Source organism: Anser brachyrhynchus, assembly GCF_964034855.1.
Source record: "Anser brachyrhynchus genome assembly, chromosome: Z".
Taxonomy (NCBI): Eukaryota; Metazoa; Chordata; class Aves; order Anseriformes; family Anatidae; genus Anser; species Anser brachyrhynchus.
In genome coordinates, this window is record NC_137697.1 from 18,513,856 (window position 1) to 18,531,505 (window position 17,650).

Consider the following 17,650-nt stretch of genomic DNA (forward strand, 5'->3'; position numbering starts at 1 on the left):
TTATCTATGTACTTCGTTAATTAGAGCACATCAATTTCTTCTACAAAATGAAGATGATATCTACTCTATAGTGATGCTGTGAGACTTTATTCATTACCAAAGCGCTTAATCTGTTTTGATTCCACAATTGGATTAGCCCAGGGGACCCTGGGCTGCACAAGCATGGGCAAATAAGACTCTGGCATCTGTGTATGTACAAGTGTATAGATATATATATATATAAATATAATATTGGCACATGAGATTAGGACCTATGTTATGATTACAGACATCTCAGGACAAAAAAAAAAAAAGAAAAAAAAAGGAGAGTGTTTTAAAGGAGTGTTGTTTTAAAAATTGTAAAGGCAATCAGGTTTAAAAGCCATTTAGGTCCTTAAAGATGAAGGAGTTCCCTAGGAGGATTTGCAAAAGCTTTCGGGCGCCTAACTCCTATGATCTGCTTTGGTTTCAGTGCCTTTGAAAGCCCGTCCACAAATCCCAATGTCAACGCCCGTTTCAAAGTCAAACACCCACACGGACTTCGCTGCAGACGATAGATAGCCCTTCGCAAGTGACGCCGGGCTGGCGAAGCCACCTCTGCACGCCCCCGAGAGCTGTTTCTTCTTCTTCTTTTAATTTTTCCTGCCTCGTTTCGCTCCGGAGGAGCACCGGGGAGGAGGGAAGGCTGCCGTCACGTGGAGCACCTGCCCCTAATTAACCCGCTGCCATCACCCCTCCGCACAGCGCAGCGCGGGTCCCGCTCCCTGCCCTCCATCCCTCCTCCCCAGACCCCCGAGACCCCCCCCCCTTTCCCCAGACCCCCCCAGCCCGGTCCCCGCCCGTTACCTGCCCGAGCGCTGCGCCCGCCCCGCGCCGCCAGCTCCGCCCGGCTCCGCGCATCTCGGCGCGGCCCCGCCTGCAGGCGCCTCCCGCCGCCGCTCCACGGCGCGGCTCGGCTCGGAGCCCCCCGGCCATGGCTGAGAAAGTTTCGGCGGCGGAGCGGCCGCGGGGCGCCGGCTCCTCTTGCTCCGGCTCCTCCTCCGGTTCCGAAACTCTCTCCGAGGAGGGGGAGCCCGGGCCCGGGCCGGCAGCGGGGCGGCGGCGGCCGGGAGAGCAGCCGGGGAGCCCCGGCGGGGGGGCGGAGGCCGCCGCGTCGCTGGAGGAGCGGGACGAGGAGGTGCGATGGGGATGGGGACAGGGATGGGGATGGGGAGCCGGGGTGGGCTGCGAGCCCCCGGTGCCGCTCCGCCACCCCCCGGTGCCGCTCCGCAGCATCGCCCCGGGGCGCCCTGGTGGTTTCCGCGGCCCCGGTGCTCGCCGCTTGGGGCTGCCGCTGGGTGAAGCTTCTGGCTTTGGGGGTTTTGTTGTTGTCATTTATTTATTTATTTATTTATCTATTTATTTATTTAGTCTGGCGGGGTTGTTCTGGGCTTTAAGCGGTGTCGCTTGCGCTAGCGGATCACCTTTGGGTAGCGTCGCTCCGAAGCAAACTCTTCAATGTCAGAGGGAAGCGATGGGCAAGGCTCCCGAACTACGGTAATCCCCTCGGGAGAGCTGGTGGCAGGCGGTGGATTATGGAGGAGCTCCGTGGGTGACAGATCCGTGCACGATACACGGATACGCGTGCTGTTCCCCTCCCTTGTTCCCCTCCCTTCCCTCCTGATCGAGCTGCAATACCTGCTAGCGGCACGCTCGGGGGGAAGCAAAACAAAACAAAAAACCCTGCGTGACGGTAAAATCACCTTTTTGTACCTGAGACGGCTTTTTTTTGTTATTATCATCGGATGTGTGGTTTGTACTCCTTGAAGGTATTTCTTTCCCCGACCCCTGAACCAAGCACACTGTATTTTCCCTGACTGCTGCTTTAGTTCGCCTCAGTTCACAGTCGCTTGCATGCCTCACTGTAGTGGCAGAGTTACCTTTTATTGTGGGCAACTTTTTGATCTCCTTTTAGGTGAGGTTTCTTCATTCCGTGCCTTTACACGGCTGTCTGCGCAAAGGCTTTTTGGGAGACCCTGGCATCTTTAAGGGGATGTCTGTGAAGCACTGGCTGAAGTTATTTGCAGCTTGTTCAGCTGTGGTTGCTGAGAATGTTTCCTTCTATAGTAACAGCTTGTTTATGTAGCTACTGTTTTCCGCTTCACCCACTGGTGCCTCCTCTATTCAGTTAACGCACGGTGATTTGGATCCAAAAAAACCCCGTTTTTATTCCTTTTTTACTTCAAATGCTCAGTCTTGGATCATCTTCCTGGTCTAATACAACTATGTCATCTCTTAAGGGGCAGAATTGGTTTACAGCATGGTCCATCTCTGGTAGCAATAACAGAAGAATAAATGAGGGTATATATACATTTAATCCGTTCTTTTATAGAATATGAACTTGCTTTATTCCCCAAACTGAGTAGAAGGTCTGTAGTTGATGTTACAATGGTGCTTACTGTTAGGTAATTAATGTATGTTGCTTCTCAGCATGTCCTGTACACGTACGCTGGAGGTTGTGCTTACCACAGCTATGTGGTGTCTAGTTGGTTGGGTGCTCAGCTGGTAAGCCTGCAAAATATTGCGTAGAAACACACAAAGCTTGCCTGTTCAGTTAGCTGACCTCACAGTCACTGGCAGACCAGTTAACTTCTGATTAAGGCCGGTTATTTTGGTGTGTGCTTTGGAGGTGAATTACAGGCACCTTCTGAGCTGAAAATATAGGAGAGTTAAGACCCCCCCCCCCCCCCCCCCCCCCCAAGTCAACATTGAATTCATTGGAATTTGGAAACTCTGCATGGGCAATCAGATACCTCATCTGCAGTTAGTAATTCTGGAAGAGACCAGTGTAAACTCACTTTAATGTAGTGGGGAAAGGTTATTTAGAATATACAACCTTCTCCCCTCTTCGTTATTCCTCGCTGATAGATTGTTTCATTATTTAAAAAACTGACCTTTTTTATGTCTGTGTTTTTTGTGCTTTGGTTTTGCTAGCCCTTCCATTTTGTGGAACCAGTGCTTGCAGCTGAATTCCAGTGTACCTGCAGAGCCACCTGACAAAGCAACCTGTATAATCATCATTATTTTTTTTTTCCGTGCAAGGACACCAAAATGCATTAGAGTGCAGAAATGAACCAAGGCACACTAACGTAAAACTGATGTATCATCTTTGTTACTTCCACACTGAAACCTGTAAGGCTAGTGGAGAAAGACAAGACTAAGGTGTGAGATGAACATACAGATAATTTCAGACTTCGTGCTGCCTGCCAAAAGCAGACCAGTGAGAGAAGTTCCAGAAGATCCCATCTTCATATTTACGTTCCACTAATTAGTGTCAAAGAATGAAAATGTTGATGTTCTGTCTTCTCAGTTCTTTTGGTTCCAGTACTTGGTCATGCTCATTCAGGTTTCATTTCTCTCTTGCCCTGTCCTTGTTCCTTTGGCAGCTTGGCAGTGGTGAGTCTGTCACTGCTGTTCAGTGTCCATCAGACAGCCGTGAAACTGACTGTGCTGATACTTCCCTTGCTGCTACTTCAGCTGTCCCTAAATTGTTTAGGGCTGTGACATAAAATTTATTTTCGAGCTAAATGAGTAATTAGAAAGCATGCACATTTTCCCATACACTCTATGTGTTGTTCCAGTAGAGCTATTTATTCTCCTGTGACGTTGTATATAATATTCTTGACAACTCTGATCTTGTCTCTTCCTAGACCTTTTCTTTAGACTAAACAACTCCAGTGGCTTTAATCTTTTCTTATAGAACGTGTTTCCAGACATCTGATCATTCTAATTGCTGTCTTCTGGACTTTTTCCAGCTGGTCACATCTGTCATGAAGTGTGACATCAAAAAACAGGATACCATACTCAAATTTAGGTCTTGCAAGAGCTGACTGGAACAGGAGGATTACTTCATTTGTCTCTCAAGGGATGTTACTGTATACAGCCCAGGGTGCTCTTTTGCAGTTTGTAATGTGGTATGATTTTTATATCCTTTTCTGAAGAACTACATCAACATCTGTATTTTGCTAAAAACAATGGTTCGGCTCCTCTACCTCAGTGAAGGAAACTTAGTGCTGTCACTTAAAGTAGGGCTGCTTCTTTTATGTCCAGAAGTTCAACAGTAGGACTGAAAGATTGATAACTGGTGTTCTAAGTATCACATCTGAAAGAGTTAATTTCTGGAGGGAAATGGGGCAAGGAGGTCAGGGTGGGAAGAGAAGATGCATTGCTTTTCTCCATCATTGTTATTTCGTCTACTGTTCCATAAAGTTCACCTTAAAAACAAAAACAAAAAAACACAACAAGAACAAAAAAGCAATGAAAGAAAAGTAGTCTTTTCTCTCGTTTCATATATGCAAGAGCATAATCTGTTAGGTTAACAGATTATGACCATTAGTTAATAAAGTGTTTTTGGTGTCTTACTCTGAGATCTTAGACACACAAAAATGAAATCCAGCTTTAACCTTATATTGGAAGACTTTGCTTCTGGAGCCTCAGTGCCTTCGAATGCTGTGGAAAGCAAAAGCATGAAGTTCAAATTAATTCAAGCAAATAGTTTGTCTGTGCTCTTGTGACATGCTGGCTATGCTGTCAGAAGCAGGCATAATGGAACTGCATGGTGAAGAGCACTCAAGGCAAATTCTGTGTTGGAGATGGCACACCAGATTGGGACTACAGGGAAAGGGATAAATGCAAAGTGCCCCAGGATTTTCTCATTTTCATTTCTGCTACATTTCTAACTTTTGTACACTAGTCTTCCTTTTGGCAAAAAAAGTGACTGTGAAAAGGAAGCTTGTTTTATGAGGCTTATTGAAACAAATGGTGCCAAATGTCACTGGCTGCATTAGTTGCTCTCATTCAAAATGCTTTATAGACTTTCAGTCAAGCATGGGATGTACCCTTTGTAGATGGTGGCTTCCAAATCCTAATGTTTACAGGGCATGTGAGAGCTCCCTTGGGTTAATCATATTTCTTAAAAAGAAGGTGAAGGCAAGCTATAGGTTCCTTGCCAAATCAGTAATCTCAAGGATCTGAAGTTTGTATGTGTTGTGTCTTCTCCATTTCTGTTAGCTGATCTACCGAAACAGCCTGTCTTTCTGCAAACCTTGTCACACTAACAGGGAATACACTCTGCTTACCATTGCACAGTAGTAATCTGGGGTGGATCAGTAGTTTTTCAGAGAACAACGTTTTGTCACATAGCACATCTGTTGTCATTATCTGAAATGGTTCCAAAAGCTGCTGAACCTGCCAGCGTCTGCTGAATTACCATACTGGATCCTCTTTTTGCATTATTTTGGATACTTCAGATGCTTTCTAAAAAAACAAAACCAAGAAAAAAAATAGGGGCAAACGTAGTATTGTTCTCAAACTTTAATTAATTTTCTGTAAATTGAATCTTTGGTATTGAGACGTGGCTGTCAAAGTTGATGAGAGTTGGACCTGCATTGAAAAGATGAGCAACATGAAAAAAACAGGAATTCTGATGGAAAAATGTCATTGGCCTTTGAAAAACATTGTTCCACATTTTTCTGCACGCTATCTAGTTGGTGTGTGTCATGTATCAAAAAGATCCTTCACTGTGCAGAAAGAAGTACAAAAGCTTTATCTGTTGTTGCTTATATAGAAATACCTGAATATCCTTTCTTGTTGCTCATAGTCCAATCTGTTGTGGCTTCAGAGGACTGTATGGTAGGAATTTTTTACTGGGAAGCTAAGATTCTGTCGTGAAAATATTCGTAGCAAGGTGACAGGGGCGGTGAAGAGAGTGTTGCTCTGAAAGCTGCTCTTTCACACATTTGAGCTTAAGCATATGTCTGCTGGAGAGCTACAGTCCTTCCGTATTACAGATTGTCTGCCAGATCTTCACCCCAACAAAACTGTAATTTGGGGGAGGGGGAGAAATCAAAATGCATTGGGATAAAGTAAGTGACAAGTGGTGGTAATGTGTGCATGTGCATCCATATGTAATGGAGATGGTTGCAATTCCATCACAATGTCACTGTGACCCAGCTAGCAGTAACGTTTCTGTTGATTTTTCTTTTTCCCTTCTTGCTTGTCCTGCTGAAGTGCTAACTGTGGGACACGCTTGAACAGTGTGGGAGATATCATAGGGACTTCTTTCAATTGTTTCAGACTTTCTTGTCTCTTGACAGTGATGGATCACTCCCTGTTATTGCACACCCTGAATGCTGCAGCTACCTAAAGATGAATTGCCTAATTGCAAGAGTGTGATCTTTAGATCACACTAAGGAATGGTAATGCAGTCATAAAATGTATACTTCTGTGTTAATGTGATTGCAGTGGGATTAACTAAAGACTCATCTAGTCTAGTACACGCTTCAAACTGTTTCTGTGTCATGTGAGGCGGAGAAACAACACTGCTTTTGTTTTTAGATATGCTTGTGTTAAGTTACTTATAGAATTAAATATTTCTTACCTTAAGTCATTGTAGGGCTGTCTCAACAGTCATTTAAAAATGCTTTTTCTTATTCCTCACACTAAAAAAAAAAAATGTTTCTCTCGTATCCAGAGTTTGAAGGAGACCTTTAAGGTGCATGCTGATGTTGTCGTGGGTTGACTTTGGTAGGGTGCCAGCTCAGCTGGTTTCTGCTCTTCCACTCCTCCTACTCAGAAGGACAGGGAGAAAATAAGATGGAAAAACTTGTGGGTTGAGATAAGGATGGGGAGAATACTCACCAAGTGCTATCACAGGCGTAAAAAGGTTTGGCTTGGGTAAGACCTTTTAATGTATTGCCTATTGCTAACAGACTAGAGCAGCAAGAACTAAAAGCAAATGAAAGATAACTAACCCCCATCTACTCTCTTCTACCTTTATCCCCCAAGTGGCGCAGGGAAACGGCAAATGGGGGCTGCGGTCAGTCCCTGACACTTCGTCTCTCTGGTCATGGTCACTCTGTGGGGTCCCTCCCACGGGTTGCCGTCCTTCCCGAACTGAGCCTGCGGGGGCTGCCCACAGGCAGCAGCTCTTCAAGAACTGCTCCCACACGGCTCCGTACCACGGGGTCCATCCCCCAGGAGCAAACTGCTCCAGCACGGGTCCCCCACGGGCGGCAGCTCCCCCCAGACCCCTGCTCCTGCGGGGGCTCCTCTCCACGGGCTGCAGCTCCGGCCCGGGGCCTGCTCCTGCGGGGGCTCTCCATGGGCCGCAGCCTCCTCCAGGCCACATCCACCTGCTCCACCGGGGGCTCCTCCACGGGCTGCAGCGTGGAGATCTGCTCCGTGTGGGACCCGTGGGCTGCAGGGGGACAGCCTGCTCCACCAGGGGCCTCTCCACAGGCCGCAGGGGAACTGCTGCTGCCTGCCTGGAGCACCTCCTGCCCTCCTGCTGCACTCACCTGGGGGGCTGTGGGGCTGGTTCTTTCCACATCTTCTCACTCCTCCCTCTCACAACCTGCTTCATGATGATTTTTAGCCTTTCTTCAGTCTGCTCTCCCAGAGGCCCAGCCAGAGTCGCTCCCTGGCTTGGCTCTGGCCAGCAGTGGGTCCCTTTGGAGCCGGCTGGAGATGGCTCTGACCTGACATGGGGCAGTTGCTGGGCTCTGCTCACTGCAGCCCCCTGCAGCCCCCTGCTACCAAACCCTTTCCATGTGAAGCCAACACATATTTGCACCCTTACAGACGCAGAAACATGCTGGGAAGAGGAGAGGCTCATGGTTGTGGGTTTTATCTAACACAGCTGTGTTGTTGCCTGGGGTTCTAGATTATCTGTTCAATAGTAATATTTGCAGCTCCTTGGAGTGACTTTTCCAGACATCTGGTGTGTATAAATAAGCCTATAACTAGAGCATCTCCCTTCCCACTTGGAATAAGTGAGAGCTGAAGAAACCGATTCATACACTGAGTTGCGTATCTGTTTTCCTGTGCCAAAACTGTTTGGGTAGTTAAAATCCTCATGAAAGGCAGTGGGTGAAGACCTGATAATTCTATAATTCTAATGTTCAAAACAAAATTTGAATGCATTCATAAAAGTGGGCCTCTTGTGCCCTTTAAGTTTTACAAGCAAGGTAAAATAGTCCAGGCTAGTCTTAGTATTTTAGTATCTACAGTATCTGCATCTTTAACTGTGAAATCAAATGTGGAGAAACACCTTTCCTGAAAAGCTGCAGCTCTATACAAGGAGAAGGACTTCTGTACAGCATAGTCTGCTGTCTTTGCTTTGATGGCATTTTGGCTAGATGTAAGCTGCTTTGAACTGAATGTCAGGAAATGCAACAGCATAGTGCTAGTTTTATACAGTGAGGAAGCTCCGTATGATGGGACTGCACTGCTGGCAGTAACAGCTTGTGTAAAGTTGTGTTTACACAAAGGGATGAAAGAGTCCTAAGTCTTGAGGCAGAAAGTATGAGGGCTGTCAAGTGCAGCATAAATGAGAAGACACTTGAGCTAGTAAGCTGAGCAGCTAGATAGCCTTTTGCTCTGGGAATCTGTGTGATGGGGTCCCTTTGCTCTTGGTTTTATTGCATGTTATGCCCCCACCCTCCTGCCACCAATGCAAAGGTGCTGTCTCAAACATCGCCATGCTGAAGCATCAATGCATATCAATTTACATGGTTTATTACCTTGCTGTTTGTGTTACACCGTGCTGGCAAACATTAACAACAATACTCTTCTGTGCAAGGCAAGAGAAAAAGATGTTTGCTGCTAAAATAAGGGTAAATATCCGAAATGCAGAATTCAGAGACTTGAAGAGGTGTGATGAATGTGAGAAAACTAGGAATGCAAATGAAGGCAAAGTTTTCTATTAAAGCTTCCTTATTGAGAACTTCTCTGACACCAGATGAAATTTTTTCTCTTATAGTCAATACCTTGAAGCAGATGCCTGTTAAGAATTTGGGAGGCAGGCTCTGTCCGTTTGCCTGCTCAGCTGCTGTGTTGGGAAATGGCATGTTCAGTCTCTGCTGAGCCTCTTTAAGTTGTTACATGGGCTTCAAATAATCGACAGGCCAACCCCACAAATTTTTGTAATCTTGTGCTTCAGCCTTAAGATCTGTTTTTGAGTTCTTCTCTTGCAGCTGTGGACTTTTTTTTGTGGACAATTTTTTTTGAAACAAGGTTTTCATAGTTGGGTGTTATTGAGGCTTTGAGAAGTACGACAGAGATTTGTGCTTAAAACTGTCAAGTGCTGGTAGCTCTGTGTGAAGTGATAGGGGAAAGAAAAGAGATGTAGATACTTGAGGACAAGCTAGCTGAGAAGGTGAAAATAAATGTTGAGGAATGGTAGCAAACTCCACTTTGATATCAAGCGAGGAACCAGTCTTCACTCCTGTTTTGCAGATCCAGGTAATCTTACTGATCCTCTCATAGCTGGGAGGGATGCTCTGGTCATATTTCCTGGCTGAAATACTGTCCTGCTCTAGCCAGGGAAACAATAGGATGAGCGTCTTGCCCTGCTCTACAAATGTAACTAAACTGATGAGTTTGGTCCATCCAAAGATGAATTGCAAGTACGTCAAGGGTTAGGTGTTCTGTTGTATAGTCTGGTAGTCCTTGTCACTACCTTTCTTTACTGAATGTTTTAGGTTTCATGTGAGAAAGTGGGATGAACACAATCCTTTCTTTTTTCCCTATTTTTTTTCCCCGTAACTAATATCACCTACAGTCTTGAACTGGTAAATGAGATTTTTTTGCTTAAGATTTTCAACCAGCTCAGCAAGTGACTTTCAGAGGGAGCAAAAAAAAAAAAAAAAAAAAAAAAGCCAAATGCAGATGACACAAAGCTCTTCCAAAATGATTAAATGTGGATGAAATAACAGATTATAGGATGGCAGCCTGTATAGCCAAGTGAGAAAGATGAATTCCCTGTTGCCTGGCAGAGAAACTTATTGTATTAGAGGTGTTTTGCAGTGTTGCATTTTAACAACAGTGTGTATCTTAATATATTCTTCTTATTTTTATTTTTATTTTTTAATTCCTAGAGGGTAGTGCTTACAGACTGAGTGACAAACTTTTTGTGAGGCCATACTGACATTCTGGTGGAACTGCATAATTAATTGTACCTGGACTATTAATGATCCTATTGTTTTTATTCCTCAGGGTTGCTGAGCTATTAGAGCTGTGGGTGAATGGAGCAGATGAACTACTGCACTAAACTGTTAATTTGATTTTCATTGTTACCTCAGGAAACTTTTACTAGAATGTGATAATATTGTAGCTGTGGCTCAGTGGCTGCTTTTATTTTCTGGATGTTATTTAGGCCATATAACAAAAATGTCTCAGATGCTGTTCATGCTGCATTTCAGATTTTGTGCATAGTACATGACAGTGAAGGGCAGGAGGAAATGTGCCTGATACATGATGTTCTGAGCTAGCTAAAAGAATAGGTTGTTTACAAAAAGTCACGGGAAAGCCTGGAGCTCAATTGGGTCTTTATAGTCTTGATAAGCACACACGGTAATGTAAACCTTCGGGATGTGTTTTAACCTGTTATCTAGGGTTCCTTCCTTTGTTCAAATACTGTTGTATTTGTGGAGCAGTGGCAATAATGTGTTACCACCACTGGAGGACATATTCCCCACTTAAAGCTGCTATTGATTGATTTGGAGCAGATCTGCGGTAAGCAGGGTACTGTTTTGAATGTGCTGTCCTTGTTTATATATAAAAAAAAAAAGTCTAAATTACAGACTGAGTAGCTGAAACTACAAGGAGGTAAACTTGGGCATATCACATGTTGGTCACTGGAGAACAGTGATAGTCACTGAATTTGTGGCTAGATCTTGAGTTGCTGACTGTGAGTTGGAATTACAGCTTGGGCTCAGTTGCATTGAATTCTGCTGAGAGAGCATATATCTTTGAATAAAGTATGCATTTAGGTAGTTGTTTCATACCCAGTCTTCTAAGAAAGATGTGGGTTGATGAATATCCATAGTGGTTTACAATGCTATCACTCTCTGCTAACTATTACCTTTCATCCTGGCTGCTGTTTTTGTCATCTCCCCGGTTTGCTTACATCCCAGCTCAAATGCTTAGTTCTCACTGGGGTAATGATTAATGGCTGGAGATTGAAGCAGCTGAAACTAAGGGTTACACACAGACAGCTCTGGTCATACTGTTAAAGTAGAAGAGCTACATGTAGGGTAAGGCTGTGAAGTTTGATGTATGAACGAAGGAAGTGAGAGGTTCAGTTAAGGTATAATGACATGCACTAAGGAAAAACCTCCACAGTTCTAAACAACTCATGCTTCAAAGCATGTAGCTATTAGTGTTGTGTTGAGAGAGCCATTAGACACAAAATGAAGAAATAAGTATGTTGAAAATATACAAAAACTAAAAGCCGTACTGTCAGGCACTTCAGGTGTAAACTTGTTGGAGGGTGAGGAAAAGGCATACTTGTGAACTTCGGTATGTCAGTAACCACTCAGACAGCTGGGAGGCGTGCGCACCATCTTACCTCATCCCCATGCTACCCAAGGGAGCAGCTGTGCCAGGGGCTGTGGCAATGTACTTTGTACACAGCAGAGGAATAGCCTTCTGTGTGCCCTGGTGACTTACAAGCAAGCGGGGACAGGTTTTATAGCTGTAGGAGCTAAAGTGCTTTCATTCCAGGTCTGCTTTCCCAATGTGACACTTACACATAGTGTTTTTTGGCATGGGAATTATATTAAGAAAGTAAATTGCAGAAACTGCAGATGACAAATGTAGATGCGTTAAGTCACAGATCAGTCATTAGAAAATAGAGTTGGAATTAGCAAACTGAAGATCTCTGAGGACCTGGGCTCTAATCCAGGTTAAGTAAGGAACATTTTTCAAAGCGCGTGTTAGTGTCTTGCCTGTAGCTAGTTGCAGTTACTGAAATCTTGGATGCTATTTGAATTTCTTTTAAAAACAAACAACTGCTATTGTTATAAACAAATGACTTCAATGGTGGTGTTCTCCCTCTAATTACATCAATGCTTTTCCTTTAATTCTTCGCATATGGGAGCTTTGATTGTGTTGCAGAGAAGTTCTTTTGATGCTAAAACTTCTTGTGCTCAGCTGCTGGAAGACGGATGCTATGGTTGTCTGGTGATGAGCCTTATGTGAAGAAAGAAGGGTAGAAATCCTCTTCCTACAAAACAGCAGAGACAGTCTTCCTCATCCATGTAAGCAAGTAGCGTGGTGCATGGGGAATAGATCTGAGTAGTGAAACAGCCAGTGCTGTGGACTGTATTGACACTGGGGGAACTGACATCAGACTAGCTCTTGTCCTATCCTGTGAGCTGATGCACTGACATGCTGCCAGTTGTACAGGAATTGGGGATGCTCCAGGGCTTGTGAAAAGGGTGGGGTGGGGGGGCTCACTGACTTGTTGAGTGTCTGTTGAGCTTCATGCCACTGTTGAGTCATGAGTTGTTTTTTCTGGATGAGCTTAAGTTGCAAGTGCTGTAGTTACAGCTTTGGTTAAACTGTAAACATAAAATCATTTCACTTGAAATCTCTGGATGGGTGTGGTGTTTTCATTACTTGTTAATCCCTCTGTCTTCATTGATTATTATTGAGGTAATGTGCTTTCATGACAGAATAAACAGGTGGTTGGTATGTTAATCCTTTCTGTTTAGATTTGAGTTTGATAAACTACCTTCTAGATGCCCTGCATGTTGAAGGCTGTGATTTTTGTCTGCCTGGATTTTTAGAACAGGAACTTTCTTCCTACACACAGCAGCTTCCTTGGTAACTTCGTCCCTGTGTTTAGGTATAGTCACTTCTAAACAGATTTGCCCATCTCCTTGGAGACAGAGCAATACCATTACACATGCTATTAATCCTTAAAGATGTTATACATGCATAAGTTAACACGGAGGAGTTATGTTGTCTGCCTTACACTGTAAGGGATGTGGGCAAGAAGAATGTCTTGGCCTATATTAATCTCTGGTGGTACTGCTAACAGGTGCCTCCTGCAGTGTGTTTTTGGTAACTGTGCTGTGTTTATACTTGTACAGATAGCATCCAAATAAAGATAGTTAAGCTGCTTAAATAAACCTGTGGGCAAAATGTATTCTCCTAACAATAGATAATTGTTTACTGTAAATATAAAGCTAGGTCACAGGCTTTAAGGACTGGAACCACTACAGTTCTAGTGCATGTGTGTAGAATATTTTCTCTGTAGTGGGTTGGTGATACTTGCATATCAGAAACCTTCAGAAGAAGCTTGAATTTGTTTTTGATATATTGGAGTGTATATTGACAGAAGGTATATGTAAAATACATAGCTGTTCTTATTTACTTGTATGTTAGGACAGTTCTACCTCTTCTTTCTGCAAGATTTTTATAAACATAAATATACTTTTAAAGGTCCAATTAATGCAGTGAAAGTGTGTGGGAGAAATTAACTTTGAAAGCATTTTTCTACAGACATAGCACTTAAATTCAGTAATTCTGGTGACTGTGCATGGGTGGGTGATGTGGAAGAAAGCCTTCTGAAGCCACTGAGACGCATCCTATATATTGCTGAGTGCTTCAGTGCTGTGCAGGGGTGCTTAGAGTTGTAGCACAACACAATTAAACACAAAGGCTCATAAAGGTCTGATTATAAAAGCTGCTCCATCAAAATTATCACTTGGTTTTACTGTATTGTACTCATCGTACATCAGTCAAGCACTCTTATGCACTGGTGATTATCCTTTAAGTGCTTTTATGTGGATGAACAGACATGAATTGTAAGCCTGTGTAAAATGTCATAACGCAAAAACTGTACTGGACACATGTACCACAGCTGAGTCAGATCTTCATTACATGAGTCTTGCATGTGGTTACACACAGCTGCAGTGCTGGTGTTTTAAGGCTCTGTTGAATCTGTCTGAAGTTGTCAAAAGAACTCAAGTTCTGTTTTCCCTCTCAGCTTATCCACCGATGATGCTGTCTTGTGCCATTAGTGACTAAAGCTTGGCTTTGCAGTCTGGTCTGGATGGCTCCAGGTCAAGTTTGCTGAGAGCATCTATAAACAAAAATCTGCCTAGCCTTGCGAAATGGTGAGCTGTGTTTCTTCTGTTTTTCTCTACAGCTGAAAGCCAGATTTGGTGTTCACGAACACCTGTGTAAATCCATCATATTTGATGTGGTTCCGTAAGCGCGTCTTGTTCTCAGTGAAGTCCTCTTCAGATGTTCTTTTTACCCTTCAGCTGTGTTGGGTGCAGGTGCCCAGATGCTGGCGTTGAGAGCTACAGAGGCCTTTGCGAGGGCTCTCTGGGTCAGCCCATGCAGGAGACAGCCCGTTCCAGCAGACTCACAGCAGATCGCAGCTGAGCCCATCTGCCAAGCTAGTGGCCCCTCTGGTAAAATGTATCTAAAAAAGGGTAGAATATTGCATGGTGGGGAAGTGAGAGAAATAGCTCTGCAGGTGCTGAGGTCGGAGGAAGAGGATGTACTCTAGGTGCCAGAGCAGAAGTTCCCCCCAGCCTATGGAGGGGATCATAGCGTAGCAGGTTTGTGCTGAAGGACTGTAGCCTTAGGAGGGGCCCATGTTGGAGGAGGGGAAAAGCGTGGGGATGAAGGGGATGCAAAGACAAAGCGTTATGGACTGATTGCAATCCCTACTCCCCCTGCTCTGCATAGGGGCAGTGGGGAATGGAGGAGTGAAGTTGAGCCTGGGAAAAGGGAAGGTATTTTAATTTGTCTTTGTTTCTCACTATCCAAGTCTAATTGGCATTTAATTAAATTTTCCCCAAGTGGAGTCAGTTTTCCCCGTGACAGTAATTGTTAAGTGATCTCCCTGTCTTTATCTCAGCCCATGAGCTTATTTTCTTCCTCCTCCTGTTGAGGAGGAGTGAGAGAGTGGTTGGGTGGAGATCTGGCAGCTGGTCCAGGATAATCCACCACAATCCTTAATTTATATATATAATTCATTTCAAAACCTTTCTAAAGGAATTGTCTGGAAAAAAAAATTGTGCATGTTGAAGATGTAGGCCTATGCACTACTAGCTGACAGTGACAGCTGGAACACTGCTCAGTTTGCAGGTGATTTATTTTTTTCTTTACTAAATGCAGCGCTGTAAGCTTTTGCATTACAGTCAAGCGAGTTCAACACTTTTAATATGACTTCTGGTAACTGGGGCAGGGCTCTTGTCTTAAAATAAGACTATAGATAAGAAAACACATTCTCTAAATGAGCCCAGTGGTATTGTGATGTAACAAAGTCTGGAAATGAATTTAAAGCTGCAGTAATACCTGCATGACTTATAAACAACAGGTGTGCAAGTAAAGTGGGGCATTTTCTTGTTTGTGGAGCTGGTGGAAGTCACAGCAGTGATGTTGGTTTTTGAACAAACCCAGCTCTTACATCAGAGTGCACCTTCAGTAAGTTTGCAGATGACACCACGCTGGGGGGAAGTGTCGATCTGCAGGTGGGTAGGAAGGCCCTGCACAGGGACCTGGACAGGTTGGGTTGATGGGCAGAGGCCAATGGGATGAGGTTCAACATGGCTAAGTGCTGGGTCCTGCACTTTGGCCACAACAACCCCATGCAGTGCTACAGGCTTGGGGCAGAGTGGCTGGAAAGCTGTGCAGAGGGAAAGGACCTGGGAGTGTTGATTGATGCTTGCCTGAACATGAGCCGGCAGTGTGCCCAGGTGGCCAAGAAGGCCAACAGCATCCTGGCTTGGATCAGGAATAGTGTAGCCAGCAGGACCAGGGAGGTGATCGTCCCCCTGTACTCAGCTCTGGTGAGGCCACACCTCGAGTACTGCGTTCAGCTTTGGGCCCCTCACTACAAGAAGGACATCGAGGCCCTGGAGCGTGTCCAGAGAAGGGCTACGAAGCTGGTGAAGGGCCTGGAACACAAGTCCTATGGGGGGCGGCTGAGGGCACTGGGGTTGTTTAGTCTGGAGAAGAGGAGGCTCAGGGGAGACCTTACTGCTCTCTACAGCTCCCTGAAAGGAAGGTGTGGGGAGCTGGGGGTTGGCCTCTTCTCACAGGTAATTAGTGATAGGACTAGAGGGGATGGCCTCAAGTTGCGCCAGGGGAGGTTCAGGTTGGAAATGAGGAGACATTTCTTGTCAGAAAGTGCAGTCAGGCATTGGGACGGGTTGCCCAGGGAGGTGGTGGAGTCACCGTCCCTGGGGGTGCTTAAGGAATGGTTGGACCTGGTGCTTAGGGATATGGTTTAGTGGGTGACACTGGTAGTAGGGTGATGGTTGGACCAGATGATCTTGAAGGTCTCCTCTTCCAATCTTAATGATTCCATGATTCCAGAGTGGGTTCGTTAACTTTTGCTTACGTGCAGTAGGTGTGGAATCACCTTTTTGTGGAAGTATTATAATGAGTCTGAAGGAGGGCCACAAAGATGATTAAGGAACTGGAGCACCTCTTCTATGAGGACAGGCTGGGGGAGTTGGGGTTGTTCAGCCTGGAGAAGAGAAGGCTCCAGGGAGACCTTACAGTGGCCTTCCAATACCTAAATAGGGCCTGCAGGAAAGCTGGGGAGGGACTCTTTGTCAGGGAGTGGAGTGATAGGACGAGGGGGAATGGCTTAAACTAAAAGAGGGGAGAGTTAGAACAGATATTTGGAAAAAATTCTGCACTCAGAGGGTGGTGAGACGCTGGAACAGGTTGCCCAGAGAAGCTGTGGATGCCCCAATCCTGGAGGTCCTCAAGGGATGGGTGCTGCTGGATGGGGCTTCGGGCAACCTGGTCTGGTGGGAGGTGTCCCTGCCCATGGCAGGGGGTTGGCACTGGGTGATCTTTAAGGCCCCTTCCAATCCAAACCAGTCTTTTCTTCCATGAATCATGGAGGTGTTTATTTGTGGAAGAGCTCTGATTGACTTCTTCTTGCAGCAGTATTTTAGATAGTTACTGAAGCATGTGCAAAATGTATTTCCTTTTTTTTTTTTATGAAGTCCTTAAATATATGTAGGGAAGTGGGTACTGGTGCTCAGTTCTGTAGAAATGACCATGAGTTCAGGTCGGGAGCTTTAACAGCTGTCTATGTAGAGCTGCAGTGCATGTGCATCAGTTACTTGTCATGTCATAAGCAGCAGCATTCATTTGAACACTGAAGTGCAAATAATTTACATTTCAACTGTGTGCCTCCAAAGTGAACTTACTTTTGGGAAGGGAAGACTATTTGGTTTTTATTTTGGGAAAAGATAAAATAAGTCTACTGATAAGATGGAATACTTAAATAAAGAGAGGGCTTGAAAAAAATGAATTATCTGACATGATTGACTCTCCTAGTTGCTACTGTAACCTCAGTGGTGCTGGTATGTTCATCTGGGTAGCGGTAGAACTTTTTCCACTGAGAGGTTACAGGACTGACTAGGTTAGTAAGTGGAGTCAGTTGAGAAGTCTTTAGAAATCAAATCAGCATGCATGCTGTGCAACATATGACATACATTTCAACAAATATTGTAAAAATACGTGGCGTTTGTCAAAGGTGGATGTTGTAAGTATCTTAAGAGTAGGAGTGTAGGGCCTAGGAGAAAGCCTTAATAAGGCAGAAGTTGAGGGCTTGTCTGTTCTGATGCTGATTTTCCAGACCTCTAATTACTCAGCCTTGCCATTTTAAAAGCGTTTGGCAATCTTAAATCAATCAGTCTGCTAAATTAACAGTTGTGCGTGCATTTAGGATTTGCCTTGTAGGGAGGAATGTGGGCTGGAGCATTGCTCGTTTTGTAGGAATGACTGAAAATTCTAGGTCTAATTGGATTAAGGCTTCCCCCCCCACCCCCCCAACAGGTGGTATCACAGGAAAGACACAAGA

At 44.7% G+C, this 17,650-nt stretch overlaps 1 protein-coding gene and 1 long non-coding RNA gene across 5 annotated transcripts in view; one reads left to right on the forward strand and one right to left on the reverse strand.

The window, feature by feature from the left end:
- Window positions 1-849: 849 nt before the first annotated feature.
- The window catches only part of MAST4 (microtubule associated serine/threonine kinase family member 4), a 296,539-nt gene continuing 279,738 nt past the window's right edge, over window positions 850-17,650 (forward strand). Inside the window, exon 1 of one of the 3 annotated variants that reach the window (XM_080573069.1) lies at window positions 850-1,156. In XM_080573069.1, the coding sequence (XP_080429195.1) occupies window positions 953-1,156 (204 nt within the window). In that variant the 5' untranslated portion in view covers window positions 850-952. The remainder of the gene's footprint in view (window positions 1,157-17,650) is intronic. The other 2 variants (XM_080573072.1, XM_080573073.1) reach the window with 2 other exon arrangements.
- On the reverse strand, window positions 2,266-17,631 carry LOC308185258. Of its 2 annotated transcripts, XR_013943224.1 has the most exons (4): window positions 7,317-17,631; window positions 6,398-6,584; window positions 5,097-5,274; window positions 2,266-4,232 (listed from the first exon to the last, which is right to left on the reverse strand). It is a non-coding gene; the product is annotated as an uncharacterized lncRNA (long non-coding RNA). The 2 variants fall into 2 exon arrangements; XR_013943225.1 differs by having other exon boundaries at window positions 2,266-5,274; window positions 7,317-17,630.